The sequence below is a fragment of the Ailuropoda melanoleuca genome, unplaced genomic scaffold (genome assembly GCF_002007445.2).
Source record: "Ailuropoda melanoleuca isolate Jingjing unplaced genomic scaffold, ASM200744v2 unplaced-scaffold6034, whole genome shotgun sequence".
Classification (NCBI taxonomy): domain Eukaryota; kingdom Metazoa; phylum Chordata; class Mammalia; order Carnivora; family Ursidae; genus Ailuropoda; species Ailuropoda melanoleuca.
The window spans coordinates 660,020-681,877 of record NW_023234215.1 but is presented as its reverse complement, the minus strand read 5'-3'; the positions used below and the strand labels follow the sequence as shown (position 1 = coordinate 681,877).

At 35.5% G+C, this 21,858-nt stretch overlaps 1 protein-coding gene across 1 annotated transcript in view; it reads left to right on the top strand.

Moving 5' to 3' along the window:
* Positions 1 to 724: 724 nt before the first annotated feature.
* The window catches only part of DSG1 (desmoglein 1), a 35,188-nt gene continuing 14,054 nt past the window's right edge, over positions 725 to 21,858 (top strand). Inside the window, exons 1-9 of the mRNA XM_002926663.4 lie at positions 725 to 1,269; positions 9,748 to 9,783; positions 10,052 to 10,183; positions 11,367 to 11,522; positions 13,131 to 13,275; positions 16,213 to 16,379; positions 18,084 to 18,218; positions 18,523 to 18,708; positions 20,794 to 21,053. Of these exons, the coding sequence (XP_002926709.1) occupies positions 1,222 to 1,269; positions 9,748 to 9,783; positions 10,052 to 10,183; positions 11,367 to 11,522; positions 13,131 to 13,275; positions 16,213 to 16,379; positions 18,084 to 18,218; positions 18,523 to 18,708; positions 20,794 to 21,053 (1,265 nt within the window). The 5' untranslated portion in view covers positions 725 to 1,221. The remainder of the gene's footprint in view (positions 1,270 to 9,747; positions 9,784 to 10,051; positions 10,184 to 11,366; positions 11,523 to 13,130; positions 13,276 to 16,212; positions 16,380 to 18,083; positions 18,219 to 18,522; positions 18,709 to 20,793; positions 21,054 to 21,858) is intronic.

The window sequence follows — 21,858 nt, the reverse complement described above, 5'->3', positions numbered from 1 at the left end:
ATGGTTCTCTTGTTCCACATTGCCATGTCAAGACTTCCCACCACTCACAATGCTTATACTCGATGTAGCCAGGTGAAGAGAGGATAACCCAAGAACACTTTCAAATGCTGCCTTGTGAGAGTCACTCTTTTCATAAATCTCAGGGCTGCATTCAGTCTCCCATTTGCAAGTGTGTGGGCAGCCATTTCTTCAGTGCATTGCCCATGTTCTAATTGGCTCACTATCCAGATTCTTGGCTCTGTGCTTGGGACTCGTCATTGACTTTTCACCCACCCCACCTGCAGAGCAGCTTTCTGTGTTCCCATTAGCATTTCAGGCACTGATCTTCATTCGTAAAATGATCAACAAGATTTTAATTGGTGGCTCTGATATTTACTTTTAATCTGGCTTAGAGATACTTTAAATTTTGTTTTACTACATTTGAAAAGAGCAGAATCTCAAAGAGAGAAAAATTATTGGGAAGAGAATATCCCCAGAGGAAAAATAGAGGCTTCCTTGGACTCAGGCTGTCCACTTAAAGGAACTGTGACTTACGCAGGGGACCTTATCATTGTAAGTAGCATCATTTTGCTTGTTTGAATGAATACTTAAAAAAAAAAATCCTCACTCTTAACATCAGCAAATTTTCTGTTTCTTCGATAACAGCTTAGAAAATGAATATTTTGTAACATCCACTGAAATGGAAAGTTTATGATTTTCAATTTTGACCTGAGTGTCTGGCTGTGAGTATGAACCGGATAATCCTCCTTGAATACTATCTGCATCCAGACTACACTTGCCTTTTTAAGAGAGAAGTGGAACAACCCGTAAATAGAGTATAGAGGGCAAAGCCCCTATCAAGTGTACGACTCTCCATACATCTGATCCTTTTAAATGCCTGACACTGAAAACCTTCATTAAAGGAGTGAATCTTCCAGCCCCACAGAGAGCTGCCTTTCAGCTGGAAGAAGGGTGTGTCCCTGAGCTTTTACCTGGGAGCAATGATGATCTTGTCAAGCATTTCAGTGAGACCAGCCCAAGTTTTTAGGGTGGGGATATAGACTGGTTATACGTAGCTTCAGTTCTTCTCCCAGAGAAGGCAGAAACACCTCAAAGCCTGCATGTAAGAACATCTACTGAGAAATTATTTTAATCAGACACCAGCTGAGTGGGGGAAAGAAAAAGAACAGAGAAGAACAAACAAAACTCCCTCGGTCTCGGATGTAAGAGAACCCAGCTGCAATGGACTGGCACTCTTTTAGAGCAGCCGCAGTGCTGTTCATTTTTCTGGTAAGTGGATTCTGTTCCAAACCCTCATAAACATGCTCATTGTAAACAAGGGAGAACTTTTTAGAAAGTGTTATTTAGTGTTATTTCTAACCTAAACCCATTAAAAGTTTATGTTAATGACAAGGTGATTTTATGAACTAGATTTTTAAATAGGGTTTCTCTCTTTAATTGAAGACTGGAGCATATTGATGCATCAGAGTTAGCTCATATCACATCCCTGACACTGAAGTCAGTGCTAAGTCACGCTGGGAAAATACTGAATTCGGGAAAGTCTTATCACCACTTACCAGTGTTTTGTTATTCAAATTCTTTTTTGCAGGTGCGGGCTTTTAAACTAGTATCACAGCTGTGTCCTGATCTTTACCCTAAATGTTTTCCCATTCTTTGCGTATCTTTGCTGGCAGATTCACTATAATTTTAAAACACAAAAATAGGATACATACAAATCTAAATCATAGCAATGTGTGACTGGCCTCACGACACAAACAATCTCATCGGTTCCATATGTGGTTGGGGTCCATATCACTAATACCAAAGGCCCCACACTGCTAAACTATGATTTTATTTAAAACAACATTTTTTTTTAATCTCAAAAAACATGGCGGTACGGGAGATTTATAAATGATATAATAAGTGAAGGAATAGCTATAATTAAGGAGTAAGTGTAATTATTATGGTGCTGGTTCTTACTACTGGAAAGTGAGTAATGACTGATTAAAAAGTTGTGTATTTGATGTTTAGACAAATGTAATGCGATGCTTTATCACGGTCCTCCATACACATCATTAATTTTCTCTTTTTAGAGATAACTAAGATAACACTAAAGTGCTGCATCAAATTTCACGTAGGTTGGAAATTTTAAAATCATAGTCTTTCTCAGAGTAAGGTTAATTTTATCTAAAGAGGCAAGTGCCAGGTAAATCGCCCTCCAGTTTGGCAGGAGGTAGTGCTGTGGCTCATATTTGTTTCTACTTGCTTAATTTTTGAACTGGATTGTTGGGTTTCTATAATAACAAGTTAGACTTTTGATTCAACGTATACTGGTTAGTTTGAATGCAGTTCATTAAGTAAGAGAGGTCATACCAGTGGATTTGTTACCAATAAGCATCAATAAGCTGGTAGCAGTAGTTCCAAGCTGCCTTCAAAGACGAGCCCTCTATCATGGACTTTTTAATGGATCTTTAGGATCAGTTAATATCATAATTTGGGATGTGGTCAGAATTAACAAGCACCATACACCGTGTTATGTAAATATAGGAACATCTGTATATTGCAAGGTAATCAAATATTTTAATTTCATATAAATCTGATCCATTAAGGCCTATTTTACTTTCCGTTGATTACAGTTTATTCAGATGCTCACGTGCTTTCATTAAATGTATAAAATACCTTATTTCTTTATTTTTTGATTATTTCTAATTAATTACATCCTATGAAATTTCTTTAGTCACTGTCTAGTTAGTCATTCTTCATAAAATGTATTGTTTTATCAAAGTCATGTAGCCTCATTGACCTCTCTTCTTTGTAGAGAGGTTTCTGGACACTTGTACTTTATTGTCTAAGTTTGGCTAGATCTGGTTTTTTTGTTTGTGGATCGTTGTTTGTTGCCATATTTAACTTTGGAATCAATCACAAGTTTCTCATTCGTCTGATGAAAATGATTTCTCAAAGAACTTACTCTATAATGAATTAAAATGTTTCTTTTTCATGTTATTGTAACTTTTTTGTAAAACATTTACTTCTAAGGTTTGAAAAATCATCATTTATTTTTACTACAGATTTTACCAGATGATTTGGATAAATGTCCTTTGGAGTTATACAACCTATTTTTGCTTCAAAATATTTTTTTTTCCAGGGTGCCTCAGTGGCTCAGTTGGTTAAGCATCTGCCTTTGGCTTGGGTCATGATCCCAGGGCTCCCTGAAAATTAACTACCACTATAGCAAACTCTTCCACTTACCTTTCTGCTAGCCTCACTATGAATGCTTAATTTTACAAAAAAAAAAAAAAAAAAAAAAAAAAAAAAAAAAAAAAAAAGAAAGAAACAAAGAAAGAAAGAGAAAAAAAATCTATGTAAAGCCTTTATTCTTCTCTGATTAAAGTCTATAATAAGTGAAAATCTACATTAGGGAGTATACTTGGACAATTTTAAAGACCTTTAAGACATTTAAACTGGTGACATCTTTAATGCAAATCCATTTAAGAGCTAAGCAGCCAACTATTTACATGGTACATTGTGTAGTCTGCTTAATATACCGGAAAGTTTTAGGCCATGTTCAGATTAGTGAGTTAGATCAGAGAGAAAAAAGCTGAAGAGCCTGCCCTTAAAACAAGCAGGATGGCCACAGGACTATTCCATTATTTAGACAAACCTCCTAGAGTGACAAGAGCTTATACCTGTTATAACACTGCAAGCCAAAGAAAGGTTATTGACCCCTCATTTATTTTTCTTTCTTTTCTCTCTCCATGTAATTAGTATATTGAGGAGGGGGTGTGTGGAATGTATTCTAGACCCAAGAACGATGTCACCTAGGTACCATACACAAGAAATCTTTGTGAATGGTTGTGACAATCAGATAATGTATGGCCAGGCCACTGTAGGAAAGCAAACAGAAGCAGTAGAATTTTTATAATTCTAATGATTTCTGAAAATTTCTTGCAAATTTGCCAGATTCAGTTAGTCAGCACAAATCAATACAAACTCACAGTGTCTTTTTCTATAAAGGCTAACTTCTGCAGCTTATCCTCAGAGAACAAGTAAACCTGTCTTTACTGATTTCCAAGAATCCAATTTGTACAGTTGATCATAGCAACTTAGCTTCTGCTCTTTCCATGGTTAATATTTCCTTTCAAAAGAAAACCTCTGAGCACCTGACAAACCAGCTCCACAATTTGACTTAGCTGAAAGAGTTTAGGACAGAAGCAGGAGTTTTCAGAGTATTTCTCAGCATTCAGGCTAAAATACACAGAAAAAATACATACCTCATTACATAGTTCATCAACTTACTTGAACCAAACATCTTGAAGTCCCATAATTGTGTTCATTGATGCTTAAAGCAAGAGAAGGACTATAAACTAGTACAGATCAAACAGAAGACAAGCAAAAGAGAGGATTCTTTATGCTTTCTTGTGCATATATTAGAGTGATATATATAATAGATAAAAGTATATCAGTAAAATATTTTATAGAAAATGGAAAGATTTCTGTTCACCTATTCCAGCAAAATTTACAATTTGTATTTAAGGAAAATCATTTTCACTTATGTGTTCTTAAAAACTTTATTACTTCACTGAAGATTTAGGATCAACATCTTCTTGCACCTTTGTGAAAACAGGGACTACAAACTTACCATCATTTACTTAGTTTGAGTTGCCACAGAGTGAAACCTTTTGCGATGCCTGACTGAGGTAGTAGAAAAACCCAAACCACTGACGACTGCTGTCGTGATACATTTGAAGGCTTGGCCCCTAAGGGACAAGAGTCACCTATTTAACAAGGTTGATGAATGTAGAAAAGAAAACACTCTTGTCTATACCCAGAGCACTTAATCTCCGGTAATTCTTTCTTCACTATACATGCTTCAAGGACATTGGTGCCGAGTATCCCCTTGTCCTAACAGGTATTGCCTAACGAATAAGCAGAAAGCGTGCTGGGCATTGCAGTTACTTATTATGCTTCTGTCAATGAGGGAACGCCCTACAGAGTGCTGGGACATGCCACTCTTGCTGGTTGTGCTTGCCAGGCAAATTCCTTTAAAGGACTTAGGTCAAAGTAGTTTAAATGCCATTGGCTGCTGATCTATATTCTCTATCGGTCTGTGAGAATAGGGTGCAGCCTTTTACACTTGTCTGATGAAAAACCACATCTCCACAAATTAATGGCTGCCGGTTGCTCACAAAACTACGTGACTGTAAGTTATTTGAGGGCAGATCCCGTGTGTGATTGACTTTTGTATTGTTCCTAGTGACTTCCACCAGTGCAAGATTGCTCAGTAGATGTTTAATCACACAATGTAGGGGCCTGAGAAGGAAATTTGTGGATAGTTTATATTTCTCTTCCCCTACACATTCCAAAAAATCAGCAAGGAATTAAACATAGAAATAATCAGGTTGAATTTCCTTAACACTTACTTTTATGGTGTTTTATTACATTACTTTACATTTCATCTAAGGTTTGCCATAGTATTTTTTAGGGCTTAAGCCCTTTAATCCAGTCTTGCATCCACATAATATACATTCAATATGTATTTTTGTCAAATAAATAAATAAACCAATGAGCAAATAAGAAAATCAACCTATTGAGGTGTTGTCAACTCCAAACTGATAGTAACACAAAGACAAAAGAGGAGGTTTTTTAAAAGAAGCAAATTATTATATTTTGGCTCTGTCTCAAGTTCATCCTTGTGATGTAAAATACAGTTATCAAATACGTCAGCATTTGATGCTTAACAACTAACAAGTGGCTATGGAGGACCACCTCCCAATTATCATATACAAGAGGTTTTCCTCATAGAAATTACTTACTACTTTCAAGACCATTTCATTATTTGCAAAGAAATGTAAACCTCAGTATCAAAGGAAAAAACCTAAAAATGAATGTAATTAAAGAATCATTAAAATTAGCATGCAATTTTGTGTCCTGTGGCTTTTTAATTTTTTTATATGTGGCCTGGCTCTTCAAACAGAAATGAAGGAAGGACTCATTGAGGATGCACTTCTAGTGAATTATATTCACTACTCTCCACAGTACATATTTCCAACTCATTTAGGAATCCAAACTGCTCCCCTGATTGACAGAAAATAACTTTATCCCTACTCTACAGACAGGGTAGACCAATCGAAGGATGTCCTTCAACTACCTCTCATAGTCTATTGATTTTAATCTCTATCCTTCCTCTCTTCCTTACCCTCTGTCTTCAGAGTCCTTTCTTTCTGCCTATTCCCTCCTGCTCTCTCCATCACACTTCCACCAAGTACTTTCTTTTCTTTTTGAACCTCTCTTTCCAATCAAAATCTCCTGCTTTCTTCTTTCTTCACCTTCAATTATCCATGTCTCCCTCACCCAGAAAATTTCCTTGGATGCCTGATCTCATTCTACCATTCCATATTTGTTTCCTTTTATAATCAAATTTCCTGGAAAGGTGGCCATCTTTAAATCCTTTCCCCTCCATTTTATTCCCCAATCCCTTTCAGTCAGGAAGGACTTGTTCCATAGAACTGAAAGGATTCTCCTGAAGGTCATAGGAAACCTTGGGATTCACTCTACTCAAGTATTTTATATCATCTGACACTTGTTCACATCCCATCTCTCTTTCAGTTCTCCCTTCCTTTGACATCTCTGACATTGCATTATATTGTCTTCCCATTTCTTTGGCCACTTCTTTTCTCTTTTTCTTTGTTGCTTGTTTCTGTCATCGTTCCCTATTCTATCAATGTAGGAATTCCCCTAGTTTCATGCTCAGCCACAGGCTGTTTCGCTACTATGGTCTTTAAATTCTCCTATGATTTAAACTGTTCTACCTGAGCAGATGTCCCTCAAATCTGTGTATGAGGACTGAACTATTGTTCATGGTGCTGAGACATATTTCAAATTGCTAAGCACCTTCACCTGGCCATTTCTGTAGCATCTCAAAGTCAATGTGCTCTAACCTGCTAAATTCTGATACTGCCTTGCTCCTCATCTCTTAGCTTGAAACTGCCAACACTTGAGAGTCTTCCTTTTCTTGATTCCTTGTCCTACTTGTTCTCAAGCCCCATCAATTTCAATTGTGAGAATCTCTCCCTTGATCTTCGCAGTCTGTTACCACTGCCACTGCTCCCATTCTTCTCTGCCTCATCTCTGGTCTGTTTTGATGTGGAACACTCCACTACTCCTGGCCTATAATCCTGCCTCTTTACACCACCTGTGGTGAGAGTAATCTTTTAAAATCACAATTTTATCATGCCTTTTCCATGATCAAATAACTTTGATATTTTCCTACTGCACACAGAGATTTGGTGTTAGAATTGGAAAGGTAACTGTATATAATTTAGTTTACCCCTGTCATTTTACAAATGAGAAAACTAAGGCTTGAGAATTTAAGAAGTACATTTCTGACTCTACCAAATACTCTTTTCATCTCATTATTTTACCTTTGAAAGTCTAAGAGCGACTTTGCTTTGTTGTTTATTCTAGACTCTGAGCAAAAGACAATAAAGCCATGTCAACACAACATATTTTTAAGCAGACTTGGCAGTTTTTTAATTACTGATTCATTTGGGAGCCTGACACTATGGTGAAACTGACTTGGTCTTCTGCCTAAATCGCCTCTCATGGGAAAAAGAATGAACCAGCTTCATAAAGTTGGAAGGTTTATTAGTCATCTGGCATAGTTCTCCAAAACAAACAGTAGGCTCTGACACTTCAGTGGGGAAGGGAAGTGCAAAACAGATAACAGATGCCTACACAACTCTGTAGCTATGAAGAAATGGCTTCCAAATAGACAAAGAAGGTATCCCCACACCCACAAATGAGAGAGACGATAGGGTGCTTATGAGTTCACAAGTAGCAAGAAGTAACATCATCTTAATTCTGCACCCGAGAGGGACTCAACAATAACATTTCAGTTATTCATCCAAACCATTTGAGCCATCTACTTCTTTCCCGCCTGGAATGACTATTATTGTTGTTGTTATACACGAACAATCCTAATTATAAGGCTAACGTGAGATGAGATTAAAATGTTTTGAACTCTCAAAGTTGTAATGTCAATTCTCCATGGTATATTTTATTTAGTAATTTAGTTGGAATAGGCTATCTAGCATTTTATTGTAAAACCCATACCACAAGCACAAATTTAGGATGAATTGTATTGGGTAATATTTAGCCACAACTTAGTATCTCAAGCTCAATTTCCTCAGCTGTAAAATGGAAATAATGAAATTATAGTATTGACCACATGTATTTGTGAAAATTGAATACATGGATTTCTCTAAACACATTGTCTAGTAATTAGTTACTATTCAGTGAAGTATAACAGCGGTAATAATAATCAACATTAAATATATACCATGAGTATATAATTACTATAAAAAAACTCTTTACACTACTCTTATTAACCAAAAAATATATATTTCCTAAAATATCAATTATAACAATTTTTGAAAAATATGTTCTTGAAAAACAAAATTTTATTTTTATCTAATGGTGAGATTAAAACTATAAAAAGTAACTTACTATATTTTGAAATTACTATTATTAGTAATTTTAAAATGCAAGCTATAATTTCTTTTATCAGTGACACAGATGAAGTCTAATTATGATAATAATCTTCATACTTTCCAATTCTGAAAAAATTCAAATAGAAGTTGAAAATTTCGTACTTAGGGAGAAATAAAAACTAAGGATTTACACCATCTTTAATGACTCTAAGTGCTCGTTAAAACTTAATAAATGCAAATAAACCTTCACATCCACATCTCAGTTTTTAGATAGGTATTTTACTCTGTGTTAAGTATATTGACATATTAAACTTAATATATAGGTGTCTGTCTTTTTAGAAATGCTTTTGGATTTTAGAGAAAAGTAATTTAAAGTATCCTGATCTTTCACTACAAATCATATGTAAAGATCGAGGCCACGCTGAAACAAGGCAGAGCTCTGCTTGAGTAGCTCATTTGTTGGACAGGGAAATTGTTTAATGCTGGAGAAGAGACTAATGTAAGTTGCTTCCCCATTAATTTGTTCCTACACGCCTACAATTTCTTCTCCTTGCTATGGAACTAGAGAAGGACGCTTTTTTTTTTTTTTTTTTTTTTAGGGCTAGCATAAAACATCAAGCAGGAACTCATTTTTACAGAGGAAATTATTTGCTTTTATTTTAGAACTTTTTATTCTCATATTTCAAAGTAAATCTATCATCTTAAGATTTTCAAAAATACTAGCAAATCTTTCATTTAGAATTAGAATACGAAGGAGCAAATATTCTGAAACTTTTCAGACACTCTCTGTTCCATGTCCTTTCTTCACTCCGAAACACTTTTTTTCTATTTCCATCTATGGCTAGCCAGATCCTGAAACTACGGTCAAAAGTTGAAGTACCATAACCCACTGTTGAATATCACTAATAGCATCAGGCATCTCTAGCTCCTTAGGCACAAGATTTACTAAGAAAGCCTACATTTCCAAACCTCACTCCCCCTGGGGTCAATGTCCTAGTTCGTATCATAACAAGTATCTGCATAGGCGAAGAATGAAAAAGAGGTTAAAAATAAAAGTAACTAAAAAGAAGGGCATATCTGAAAAGTAAAGACAAAAGGAAAAGGAATCTGTAGCACCATCATTAGACCTGAGAAAGAAGCCAGATTCATCTGCTCTCCAGACTGATAAAATAATTCTAATGACTCACAAGATTTATTTGATTTTTTAAAATGATAGGATAACATGAATTATAAAGCCCTTAATAAAAACTAACCATTGTGATTATTTTATTTTTTATAGGTGGTGGTGGAAGTTAACAGTGAATTTCGAATCCAGGTAATAATATACAGCAAATCTATCTTTTCCAAATTAAAAACAAGGAAAATGGTTTGGAAGTAACCACACATTTTCCAAAGAAAATTCATCCTTATTAGTAAAAAATAATGTTATGCTAAACTTAATAGATTATCAAAATCATGAATTTTCCCAATTAAACATCGTCTCTTTCTGATATTACAATTACCCTCTCCTCCAAAACCTTCAGTGGCATGTGAATTATGAATGAAAGTTAATAGATACCACTACTTTATCGTGCCCGTTCAAGGTAAGAGATTACAACACCAAAAATGGTACCATCAAGTGGCATTCAATCAGGAGGCAAAAACGTGAATGGATCAAGTTTGCTGCAGCCTGTCGTGAAGGTGAAGACAATTCAAAGAGGAACCCAATTGCCAAAGTAAGTATCAACACCAAAACGTAAAATCAAAAATTAGAATGGATGGCTTTAAATATCAAAAGAACCTATCTCTTAAATATTTTATGAATATAACTCACTGAGCAGTTATGATACAAAACAAAACTATCGTCACTCAGATTATGAAAACTGAAGCCATTAAAAGGATAAATTAAGAAATTTAGGCACTGGGGTAAACAGTTAAACACTGATGCACCTCATGGGTAAAATAAATGCACATGATCAGAATTTACCCCAAATTCTAGGTAGAAAAATATAGTGATTTAAATAATGAATTTAACAGAACAGTCAGAAGGTCTATTTTAATCTGTATTCTTTCTGCCTTGATGTATTAGAATCGAATTCCTACTTTTGGCTTTTTTTAATAAGAATTCACAATGTACCCTATTTCATAATCTCTTTTCCTTTCATTTCCCTTTGTCTTCCTTTGTACAAACACACACACACACACACACTCACAAATACATCCCCCCCACAGATATATGTATATATATACACACACATATATATACATATATACACACCCATTCAGACAGATATACAGAGACTCCCCAGTTAGATTTGCTTAGAGTCATACAATAATTTCATCCCAAAGAAAGAACCCCAGCTTCTGTAAACCACTTATTTGGGGCAATCTCCTTACATTTCTGATAATACATCCTCCCCATTTTCAGAATTAAGAGCTTCTACACAGAGTCAGATGACTCTTGTCACCTACATAAATCTACTTAAAATTTTCTTACAAAACTTTACATTTAAAAAACTTTTGGATCGGGAGGTCAAAGTTATATAATGACAACACTGATAAACTTCTTAAGAGGACAAGGAGTTCCCTACTCTAGAGCCAGTGCTCCAGCACAGAGCAGGAAAATAATACAATCAATTGTAAATGTTGAATGAATGAATGATGACTGCATAGTCCTGGATTTATTAAGGTGATTTTTTTCCCTTATTTGGTAGAAATAGAAATTGAATTTCTTCTATTACATTGCTAGTAATCATGGAAAATACTAGAGTTGTAACTAGAAAAATAACTATTTCCGGCATTTCCCAAAAGATAACAAGCACTCACACTGGACAGTTCTCGAGAAAGGTAGCTGTTGTTAAACAAACCTGCACTTTCTATCTGCCCTCCGTAATATTTTCACCTGTGCTCTCTCTGCAGATTCACTCAGATTGTGCTGCAAACCAGCAAGTTACATACCGCATCTCTGGAGTAGGAATTGATCAGCCACCTTATGGAATCTTCATCATTAATCAAAAAACTGGTGAAATTAATATTACATCCATAGTTGATCGAGAGGTCACCCCTTTTTTCATTGTAAGTGGGCTCCACGTCGATATATATGTTCCGGCTTACATTATTTTTGGAATATGTTAAGCTCAGATCATATTTGATTTGATTTCAGAAATCCCCATATTATTTTTGGTTGTCTCAATTCCTGAGCAGCTCATGACCCAGCAGAAACAAAGAGATTAGGAGAAATGCCTTAGCAAAAATGTTAGCCTCTGGTCTGTCCCTGGTGGCAAGCTAGAATATCTGTTTGGAAGGGCAAGGACCTAACTCTTACTTCTTTTGCTTTAATTCACTTGAGAATATTGGTTCTCTTTAACTTCAATGTCAAGTGATGATTTTTGAGCTATTAAAGGAGCCTCTTCTGAGTAAACATACTTTATTATAAATCCACATTGCTCCAGCTCACCTGAGCTCAGAATGCGCTTTGGAAATACTGTAATCCATCCTTAACTGAATCACACTTCCGTTCTTGACAGTGGCTGAGACAAAACTCCAAACCCTCAACCTCATTTCCCCTTTAAGCAGCTAATCTGATGGCCAACTTCATTAAAAAGTCTGAGGCCTTCCATCACATACTCCCACAATTCTCTCTCCCCTGGTTCAGAAATATTCTGCCTTAAATCCAAAAACAGGATTAATTTTCTGCTTTTTCCCATAGCTTACCCCCAAGAGGTATCCACTGTTACATGATTATCTGTTTCTTCAAGAACATTATTTTATCAACTTTGTTTTATCATCTCTCTTCTGCTTGCGCCTTACCTGCTTCCATTTATCATCATGGTCAACACTTGTTAATACTTAAAATAAAAAGGAAATACAGAAAACCTTCCTTGATCTTGTAGGCTCTTCAATTAAGGCCCCATCCATCCCTATCCCCAACCTTGTTCAAATAGTAACGGATGCTCGTGCTTTCAGTCATACTGCCTAAGCTACTTTAATTCCTGAGTCTTCTATTCCAAATCGATATTCCTGTCTTAGCTCTGACCATGTTTACCCACAAACTCTCGAGGTCAGCATGCCAATCTATTAGGTTTTCTTGAAGCACAATGCATTTTTATATGAATATACCACACAGGTAAAACAGCATACATTATACTTATGTATGCTTCATATATAAATAATAATAACAACAACAACAATAAAAATACAAACACCCACACAGTCACCACCTAGCTTATGAATACTACCTTTCTTTAAGGCCCATATGTGACTCTCCTTTACCCCATCCTCAAAGCCAGCAGCCCCTACTCCTAATTTCAAACAATGCATTTTCATTACTCTGCTTCTTTCTTCATATAAATCTCTTTGCATGGAACATCTTGCCAAATACCAGTTCCACTTGCTGAAATTCTCTTTCAAGATCTTTCTCAATCATTACATCCTCCTGTGATGTCATAGTATTTTTATTCTTCTTTTAAATAACTTATCATATTCCTTTTTCTCAAATGGTATTTTGAGGTTGCGTTTGCCTCCCTTTATTGATTTTAAGTACTGCTTGTACCTACATCCTAATAGGAAATAACATGTCTTACTTTTTTTGGTTACCCACAGTGCCTAGGATAGTGTCCAAACGAAGAAAGAACTTAATTAATATCTGTTGCACCAAGTAATTATTCTTATCTTCTCTCCTAGATCTATTGCCGAGCTCTTAATTCACTGGGTCAAGATTTAGAGAGGCCTCTTGAGCTCAGAGTCAGGGTTTTGGATATAAATGACAACCCTCCAGTATTCTCTATGTCTACTTTTGTAGGACAAATAGAAGAAAATTCTAATGCAAGTAAGTAATCCATTTTATTAAGTAAACAAGAATATACTGACTTCCAGAATACTCTTAGCCAAGCAATGAGAGGCCGAACTAAGAAGGTACTACTTGACCATGAATGTAAGAGATGAAGTGCAGAAAAGCATCCAGAACAGAAAGGCACGAGAAGTCTCCATAACGGCTTTCCCTTCAACTGTGGTGGAAGGTCCAATCTGGCACAACCAAGGAGCAACTCCAAAGAAATGAGAAGGGTTTTCTCATGTACCTCACACACCAGCTTTTTTTTAGATTCCTAAGGAGAAATCCCAAAATACTTTGTACAGTGGTGGCAGGGGCACTGGGAGATTTAGCCTCCCAGCCTGGCTGCTCTGAAGGACAATCTCATCACTTCCATTCACACTGCCTTTTATTATTATTATTATTATTATTATTATTATTATTATTATTATTATTATTCATTTTAGAGAGAGAGAAAGAGCAACCAGAGCAAGAACGGCAGTGAGGGGAGAGGTAGAGAGAGAGAATTTTTTTTTTTTTAAAGATTTTATTTATTCATTTGACAGCGATAGAGACAGCCAGCGAGAGAGGGAACACAAGCAGGGGGAGTGGGAGAGGAAGAAGCAGGCTCATAGCGGAGGAGCCTGATGTGGGGCTGGATCCCAGAACGCCAGGATCACGCCCTGAGCCCAAGGCAGACGCTTAACGACTGAGCCACCCAGGCGCCCCCACCCTTTTTTTTTAACCTACTTTAAAGTCATTAGTAGAAATCACTCCGAGGCTATCTGTTTTGTGACCATAATCTTCAAGAGCTTTTGTTGACGGTAAATAAACACCAAGCAAGCATTGTTTTCCCTTTTTATATATGATGAAATAAATACAGGCCTTGCTTGCTTTTTACTCAAGTTACCAATTGTATGTATTTGGAATGTACTATAAACTTAATCCTGTTTGGCCCACCATCCATACTGAAAGCTGATTGTCTCAAGTGGAGTTAGTTGAGAGGTACCAGAAAACCTAGAAACTAGGTAGAGCATTCACCTATAAGAGTTTTGGTGATTTGAGGTCCTCCTTATGGATATGGCAACATTTCAACTGCCAAGTATTCAGTCACTAGAGAAAATTAACTGCCCAGCACACCAGTGAAGATTGTTCTAAATATATTAAAAATAACAGAGATGATTTCTCATTTGAATTCAAAACTTCAACTTACCATAGTTACTTTTAACCTTTGAGTGGGATAATTTCTTCTTTCTTTTTTTAAAGATTTTATTCATTTATTTATTTGACAGAGAGAGAGAGATAGCCAGCGAGAGGGGGAACACAATCAGGGGGAGTGGGAGAGGACGAAGCAGGCTCCCAGCAGGGAGCCCGATGCAGGGCTTGATCCCAGGACCCTGGGATCAGGCCCTGAGCTGAAGGCAGATGCTTAACGACTGAGCCACCCAGGCGCCCCAAGTGGGATAATTTCTTATAAATTCTAAAAATCCCTACATTTTACTTTTATTCATTAAAATACTCTACCTATACTTTGACTAGGTATCCATTCTAAAATATCATTTTTAAATGTTTGTTGTAAAAATTCACACAATATGGAAAGTAAAAATGGAATAGAAATCCATTCTTTGTTTTCCCTAGTACCATTCTTAAGAGGCAAGCACCATCATTTGTTACTAAGATACATATGTTTTATGATTATATAAACATACTTTTGGAAACAAATGGGAAGATCCTTTACAAACAAATCCATAATGTAAATTTTTATTTAAATATATTTTTAACATTTTTCCATATTAGGAAATGAAGATGTCTTCATTCCTTTTAATAGCAGCATTGGATTTTACTATATGAATGTACCCTAATTAATTGCCTACTGAAAATATTTTTAAAAGAATGCTGAAATGAATTACACAAATACACACAGAGATTGAGAGAGAAAATGAAAGGGAGAAGGGAGATACTCTGTGACATTTGTGTTTACAGACAGGATAATTGTGCTTGAAACAGACTTGAGTGTAGGGATTTCTAGTTTATGAACACTGGCAGCTATTCCTTCCCCAGTGTCCATTGAAATGGGTTATAAGATTCACAGAAAAGGGGCGCCTGGGTGGCACAGCGGGGCGCCTGGGTGGCACAGCGGTTAAGCGTCTGCCTTCGGCTCAGGGCGTGATCCCGGTGTGATGGGATCGAGCCCCACATCAGGCTCCTCTGCTATGAGCCTGCTTCTTCCTCTCCCACTCCCCCTGCTTGTGTTCCTTCTCTCACTGGCTGTCTCTATCTCTGTCAAATAAATAAATAAAATCTTAAAAAAAAAAGATTCACAGAAAAGATAAGGGATAAGACAAAGTATGTAGTTAAACAAGCATCTCTTTCAGCCTAATAGATACCTAGCACTTCACTGGGGACCATGCAAAACAGAACAATCATATATATTTATGGAGTGTACATTAGTCAAACTGAACTTTCTATGATTTTCTCTCATTAAAGTGTTTAAGTCTCTCATGAACTCAATGAAGACAGTACTATTATCAGGACTGTAAATGGGGACATTTACAGATATGGAAACTGAAGCCAAAATCATAGAGCTAGAAAGTTCTATAGTTGGGAAAGAGTTGGTCTGGCTATACATAACATTTCATTTCACCACAGCAGCCTTAAAAAAAAAAAAAAGTATTATACTAGATAAAGAAAAGGAAAGGCAGAGTTAAAACACTTCTTTGTTTTCTAATTATCAGTAATGTATAAGTTCCTGATAAAATGTGATATTCTTGTCAAGGCAAAGGTATAAAAAAGAGCCAAGTTAATGACATGTTGAAGAAGTAGAAAGGAGAAATGGTAGTGCGTACTTTATGTGGACCAACCAGCCCTAACAACGCCTTGTCAGGAAAGCAAATATACTAAACTCTAACGAAAATGCAAACTGTCCACTTGCAACCAGTTTTCCTTGATTTCTAGACACGCTGGTGATGAGACTCAATGCTACTGATGCAGATGAACCAAATAATTTGAACTCAAAAATAGCCTTCAAGATCATAAGACAGGAACCTTCTGATTCACCAATGTTTATTATCAACAGAAACACTGGAGAAATCCGAACAATGAATAATTTTCTAGACAGAGAGGTAATTTTTTTTTTCTTTTGAATGGTTTGTTAGTTTCAAAGAAAGTGATTCTAAAAGCAAGAGTACCCGAGAAAGAGAGAAAATAGAAAACAATATAATTATATAACCTTTTCACATAATGGTAATGACATAAATATCTTCAGAATGAAAAAATGGGGATTTCTCAAATACATTTTAAACTGTCATTTTCATTCAATCCTACTTAATATTTGCCTCAATTTAAGAAAACTATGTTCTTGAAAATACACAAGAATATCCATAAGGCAGAGGCAGAAGCTCTATTTAAAAAAAAAGTGTGATCTATATTGAAATAGATTTAAGAAACAATTGCTGTTATGTTCCCCATCTTGGCAAGTCACAATGCATGAACATAGTAGAAGCTCCAAGAATTCTTATCGGCTAAGTAACTTGTTTCTCTTTCTTTAACCCAAAATATCCTACGCTCATCTGACAACAGAACTCTTCTTTTTCCTTCCTATATCTCACCTACTGACAGCCTCCTCATCACTTTGGGAAATGTATCACAGAATCGGAATGATGGATAGCAACTGAGTAACATCCAGACCAATCTTTTCATTTACAAATAAGAAAATAATTAGTGATTGTTAGCAAGTTAGACTCAGCATGGTTTCTATTAATAACATATGGTCCCATTATTTAATATAACAGTATCAACTTTTTCATCGTTTTTTAAATATTGGTAGGATGTACCCGACCTGTGTGTATTCTAGGGATATAAATGAAGAAGTTCTACTTTTGAATTCGTACTTTATTAAATTTTATTTTAATTATCATAGTTATTTTGAAAAGACAATTCCCCTGTTAATGACTCCTAGGCTTAGAATAAATCAGATGATTTTCACTCTTTAATGATCCAAATCCTAGCAGTTCCTAAGTGATCTATATCTTCTTTTTCATTTCTTTGAAAATAACCATCGAAGAAATTGACTATTAACTTTTCTCACTCAAACTTCCTTAAAGAGCCCAGTGGGAGTCCTTTAATGTCAAATGAGGTTTAGTGGTGAAGAGCTCTAAAAATAAAGTCACTAGCAGGCCACCAAAGCAGATATTTTTAACCTGGAGTTCATGGAGAGACCTCAAGATGTCTCTAACTGTGAGTCCTCTAAAATTATATCCATGATTTTGAATGAGGATGTGTGTATGCATGTGCCTGGGAAAGGCTTCATTGCTTTTGCCAACTTCTAAAAATTTAAGGACCATTGAGTAGAATCAAGAAGATAGATTATCAATAAGTCCACTGCTTCAGCCCACCACTCCCACCTCCCAGAAATGTAAACCATTCATTATCTCTATTTTTCTTGCACATTATAGGGCCGATTACTTATGGTATGGAATTTAAATGCCATAAATTCTTGGTAAACCTTAATCTCTCTCCTCCTAAGCATTTCGGTCCATTTTACCCTTTATAAACTTTTTCAGCTCTTGGACATATTATAAGGCATGAGGCCTTTAAACATGTTCTTTCTCTTGAATGAGGCTGGATAAGCATTGCTGGAAGTAGGAGTGGCAACTGCCATACTGATTTATGTGAGATTTGTGGATTTTCAATATTCTGTGTTACCCATATCTTGATCATAGATTTAAGTAAATGTTGAACCAACATTTTTAAAAGAACTTTGCATGAGACAGAATAAGGACTGTCTGGATCAACTGTGATATTTTTTTTGTAATGTGTGCTTTTAGCAATATAGCCAGTATTCCCTTGCTGTGAGAGGCTCAGACCGAGATGGTGGGGCAGATGGTATGTCAGCAGAGTGTGAGTGCAACATTAAAATCCTTGATGTTAATGATAACATCCCATACATGGAACTGCCTTCGGTAAGTATCTGTCCTTGAAATTAATAAAATCAATTCATGACATTCTAAAATTTGTTCAAACAATTCTACTTACAGAGGTCCATGTTATCTTTAGTCACATACAACCCAAATGTAGACAAGTACTTTGTCTGGTGTTTGTTTATATAATATGTAGGAAAATATATGTATTTGGACAATGAAGCGTGAGCCTATAAACACAGATCTCATTTCTAAATAGTGAATGACTATAAACATTCTTTGTAAGTCCAGGGTAGTTCTCTCACTCACACAGTTGGTGTTAAGATTTTTTTGCTTCTCGTTTCAGCAATCCATCAGTATTGATGAAAATGCTCTATACTCAGATTTGCTCCAGATTAGAATAATCGATTTGGATGAAGAGTACTCAGCTAACTGGATGGGAGTAATTTTCTTTATCTCTGGAAATGAGGGAGGTTGGTTTGACATAGAAATGAATGAAAGGACAAATGTGGGAATTTTAAAGGTTATTAAGGTATGGTATAATAATCCTAAATATTTCTGTTTTCTTGGTCTTTTTCAAAATGTTGGCCTTAAGATAAAATGTTAACATGTCACAAAATTGAGGGGATGAAAGAATAAAAATTACCATGTTTGAAAATGATATAGGATTAGAGAGCTTTTTAAGTTTTTCCGCTTGTGTGACTTTATGAAACCAGTCATTAAACTTGAAACTCTCTTCTATTAATACACTACTCCTTCACAGATCATATAAATTAAGAGCATTTCTAAAAATGAATCTTATTTTATGTTTAAGGTTTTGTTTTAGATGTTTGAAGAGTATTTTTTAAGCAGATTTCACATGGCCTTAAAAAATGTGTCTTTGTCAACATTGTACATTGTTATGCACTGAGAATATTTCTCATGTAAATTAAAAGTTGTTTAGTTCTCTGGCATGTTTTTATAAAATTAAAATTAAATTACTGTAATTATAGGAGTATGACATTCCCATCTCCCTGTGGCTGCTGACCAGGGCTTATTATCAACATAAATATACTAGAGATTGGGTCCAAATAACAAAGATATGGTCCAAGTGAACAGAATTCTCCTATGTCCCCCCTACATTAATGATCCACTTCATGAACCAGAGGTGGAATTTCCTCTAAGATTTGAGGGGGAAAAAAAAGTGACTCATAGGTAGCTGATAGCAAAGGTTTCAGCCTGTGCTGTAAGACTTGTGGAGTCTATTTTTTTAAATCCGCAATAGCTATGGAAGGATTCTGTGTGATACATGCAATATGTATTCTTTATGGCAAAATGTAGCACTTTTTTAACCACTGCCTTTCTTAAGAATAGTCCTGGGAAATAGACTTCTAAGGAATTCTGTTCCCACAAGAATGTGTGATCATTTATCTCAGGTCTTCATAATGTGTCCCCATGCCTATAGCTTCCTTTTACTGAGGCAGGGTGTAGATGCTTTAGTTTCTTTCTCACGGCATCCCTGCAAATTAGATTCTATGCCCATATTCCAGATAAATGCACTGAAGTTGAGAGAGAGTAAATAACCGTTCAAGTTCTGCTAGCTAGTAAGTGGTACAGCTGACATTCAAATGTATGTTTCTCTAGCTATTAAGTTCATATTGTCGTCACCATTCTATCTGATTGCATGTGGGGAAACAGTCCTAATCCATTTCACCCCAAACTACTATATTACTTTAAAAGATTAGTCTACTTATTCTCAATATCTCTATCTGTAAAATGGGAGTAATGTTGATTTTTCTCCCAAGCATGACATCATATATTAATTCCTTCGTTATGTGTGTGCATGTGTAATGTATATGCATACATGATTTGATAGCCATTCTTGGAATTACAAATAAAGTCAACATCGGAGCCAAGATTGAAGATTTTACTAAGTGGCGAGTATGATGTGTGAATAGAGAGTCATCTAAATTACTCTCGTGAAAATTTAGAAAAATATATTTGGAACTTATGGGCATAATGCATAGTTGTTTGTGAATTTCATAAGTAGTAGATATTGACACCAACTTTCATAATAAAAATGGCTACTTGAAACAATTTTTTTTCCAGAATATGTTGAAGAAGATAAGGATTTTTATTATTTTTATACTTTGTTCAATTACTGGGCTTATTGAAAGAAGTCACATTTACAGAAGCAAAATTTCTTCTAAATAGTTCTTTATGGATAAAACCAGCCAAATGATTGAACCTACTATATATTAGGCCCATACTTTGTAATAAACAGAGTTACTTTGTGAGAAAAACGAAATCCCAGAAGTTAACATAAACTGCGTTTGCACTACAAAATGCATGGATATGACCATCTATATTATTTTAAGTTTTTACATTTGTTTGATGGATAATTAAAACTCATGTCATATATTTTCAACTTTTTTGACGAAGTATCTAGGGCAGTTGGATTTTTTTCTTACTACATTTTCATGCATTTATATTGCATTAAAGATAAAACATAGAGTATGTATTTATATTTAATTAAAGAAAGAGATGTAAGAGTTTTCTTACCCCTTATCAAAGGATTTGTCTTTCTTCCCAGAATGTTTTTTTCTTAGAGTAAAACTATTTCACCCTTATTTTCTAGCCACTAGATTATGAAGATGTGAAGAGTCTGCAACTTAGTCTTGGTGTCAGAAATAAAGCTGAATTTCACCATTCAATTATGTCTCAATACAAACTCACAGCAACTGCAATCACTGTGACTGTGTTAAACGTAATTGAAGGTCCGGTGTTCCGTCCAGGTTCAAAGACATATGTAGTAACTAGTAACATGGGACAGAATTATAAAGTGGGAGACTTTATAGCTACTGACCAGGACACAGGTCGAGCTTCAACAACTGTTAGGTAAGACTGATATTTTCCAAATAATTTTTACCATATATTGAACTAAAGTATATATGTTCTTTTTAGAAATTTTACATTTCTGAATTAAAATATTTTTTATTATTTTTGAAACCATCATTCAATCACAAAAAAAATACTATTGAGTTGTTATTTAATTTAGAGCTTTGACCTTAAAAGAATATTTTAAAAATTGTGCAAAAAGTAAGATGAAAACAAGGTGAAGATGTAAAATGTGGAAAATACTGGATCTTGAAAGCTTGACATTTCTGTGTTTATGTATTTTATTGTCCAATTAGCTGATTACCACATATCATGGTTATTCCCCCAGAAGATTCTCTGGACTGATTTTCCCATTGCAAATGTGCCCAGGTTGAAATCAATTAGATTTAGTTGGCTAATTTCAGTTACTCCCTTCACTTTAATCAGCATTTAATATTGGTAACTCTCTTGTACTCCACAGAAGTGAGTTCACTGAGGGCAGACCATCCCACCCTCCCCACCCTACCCTGCTCCTCTTGAAGTTCTAGTCTTTTGAGTTTAGCATGGTGCTTGAGACAGAGTTGTCTAACCAATGTTTAACAAATATGTAAATGAGAAGGAAATGCAAAAGAAGTCCTAAAAAGTCTGCGTGTATATGGGGAGGGAGAGTGAAAACAGGGAGAGAATGAAGCCCCAGGCTGATGGAGAAGTAATTTCTTTGGTAAGAGAACAGTTCAGAATTAGAAGCAGCCCAGGAGGTCCCAGGATCTGGGTCTTCCAGGAGAGTTCTTTTTTTTTTTTTTTTTTTTTTAAATTTTTTTTTTTT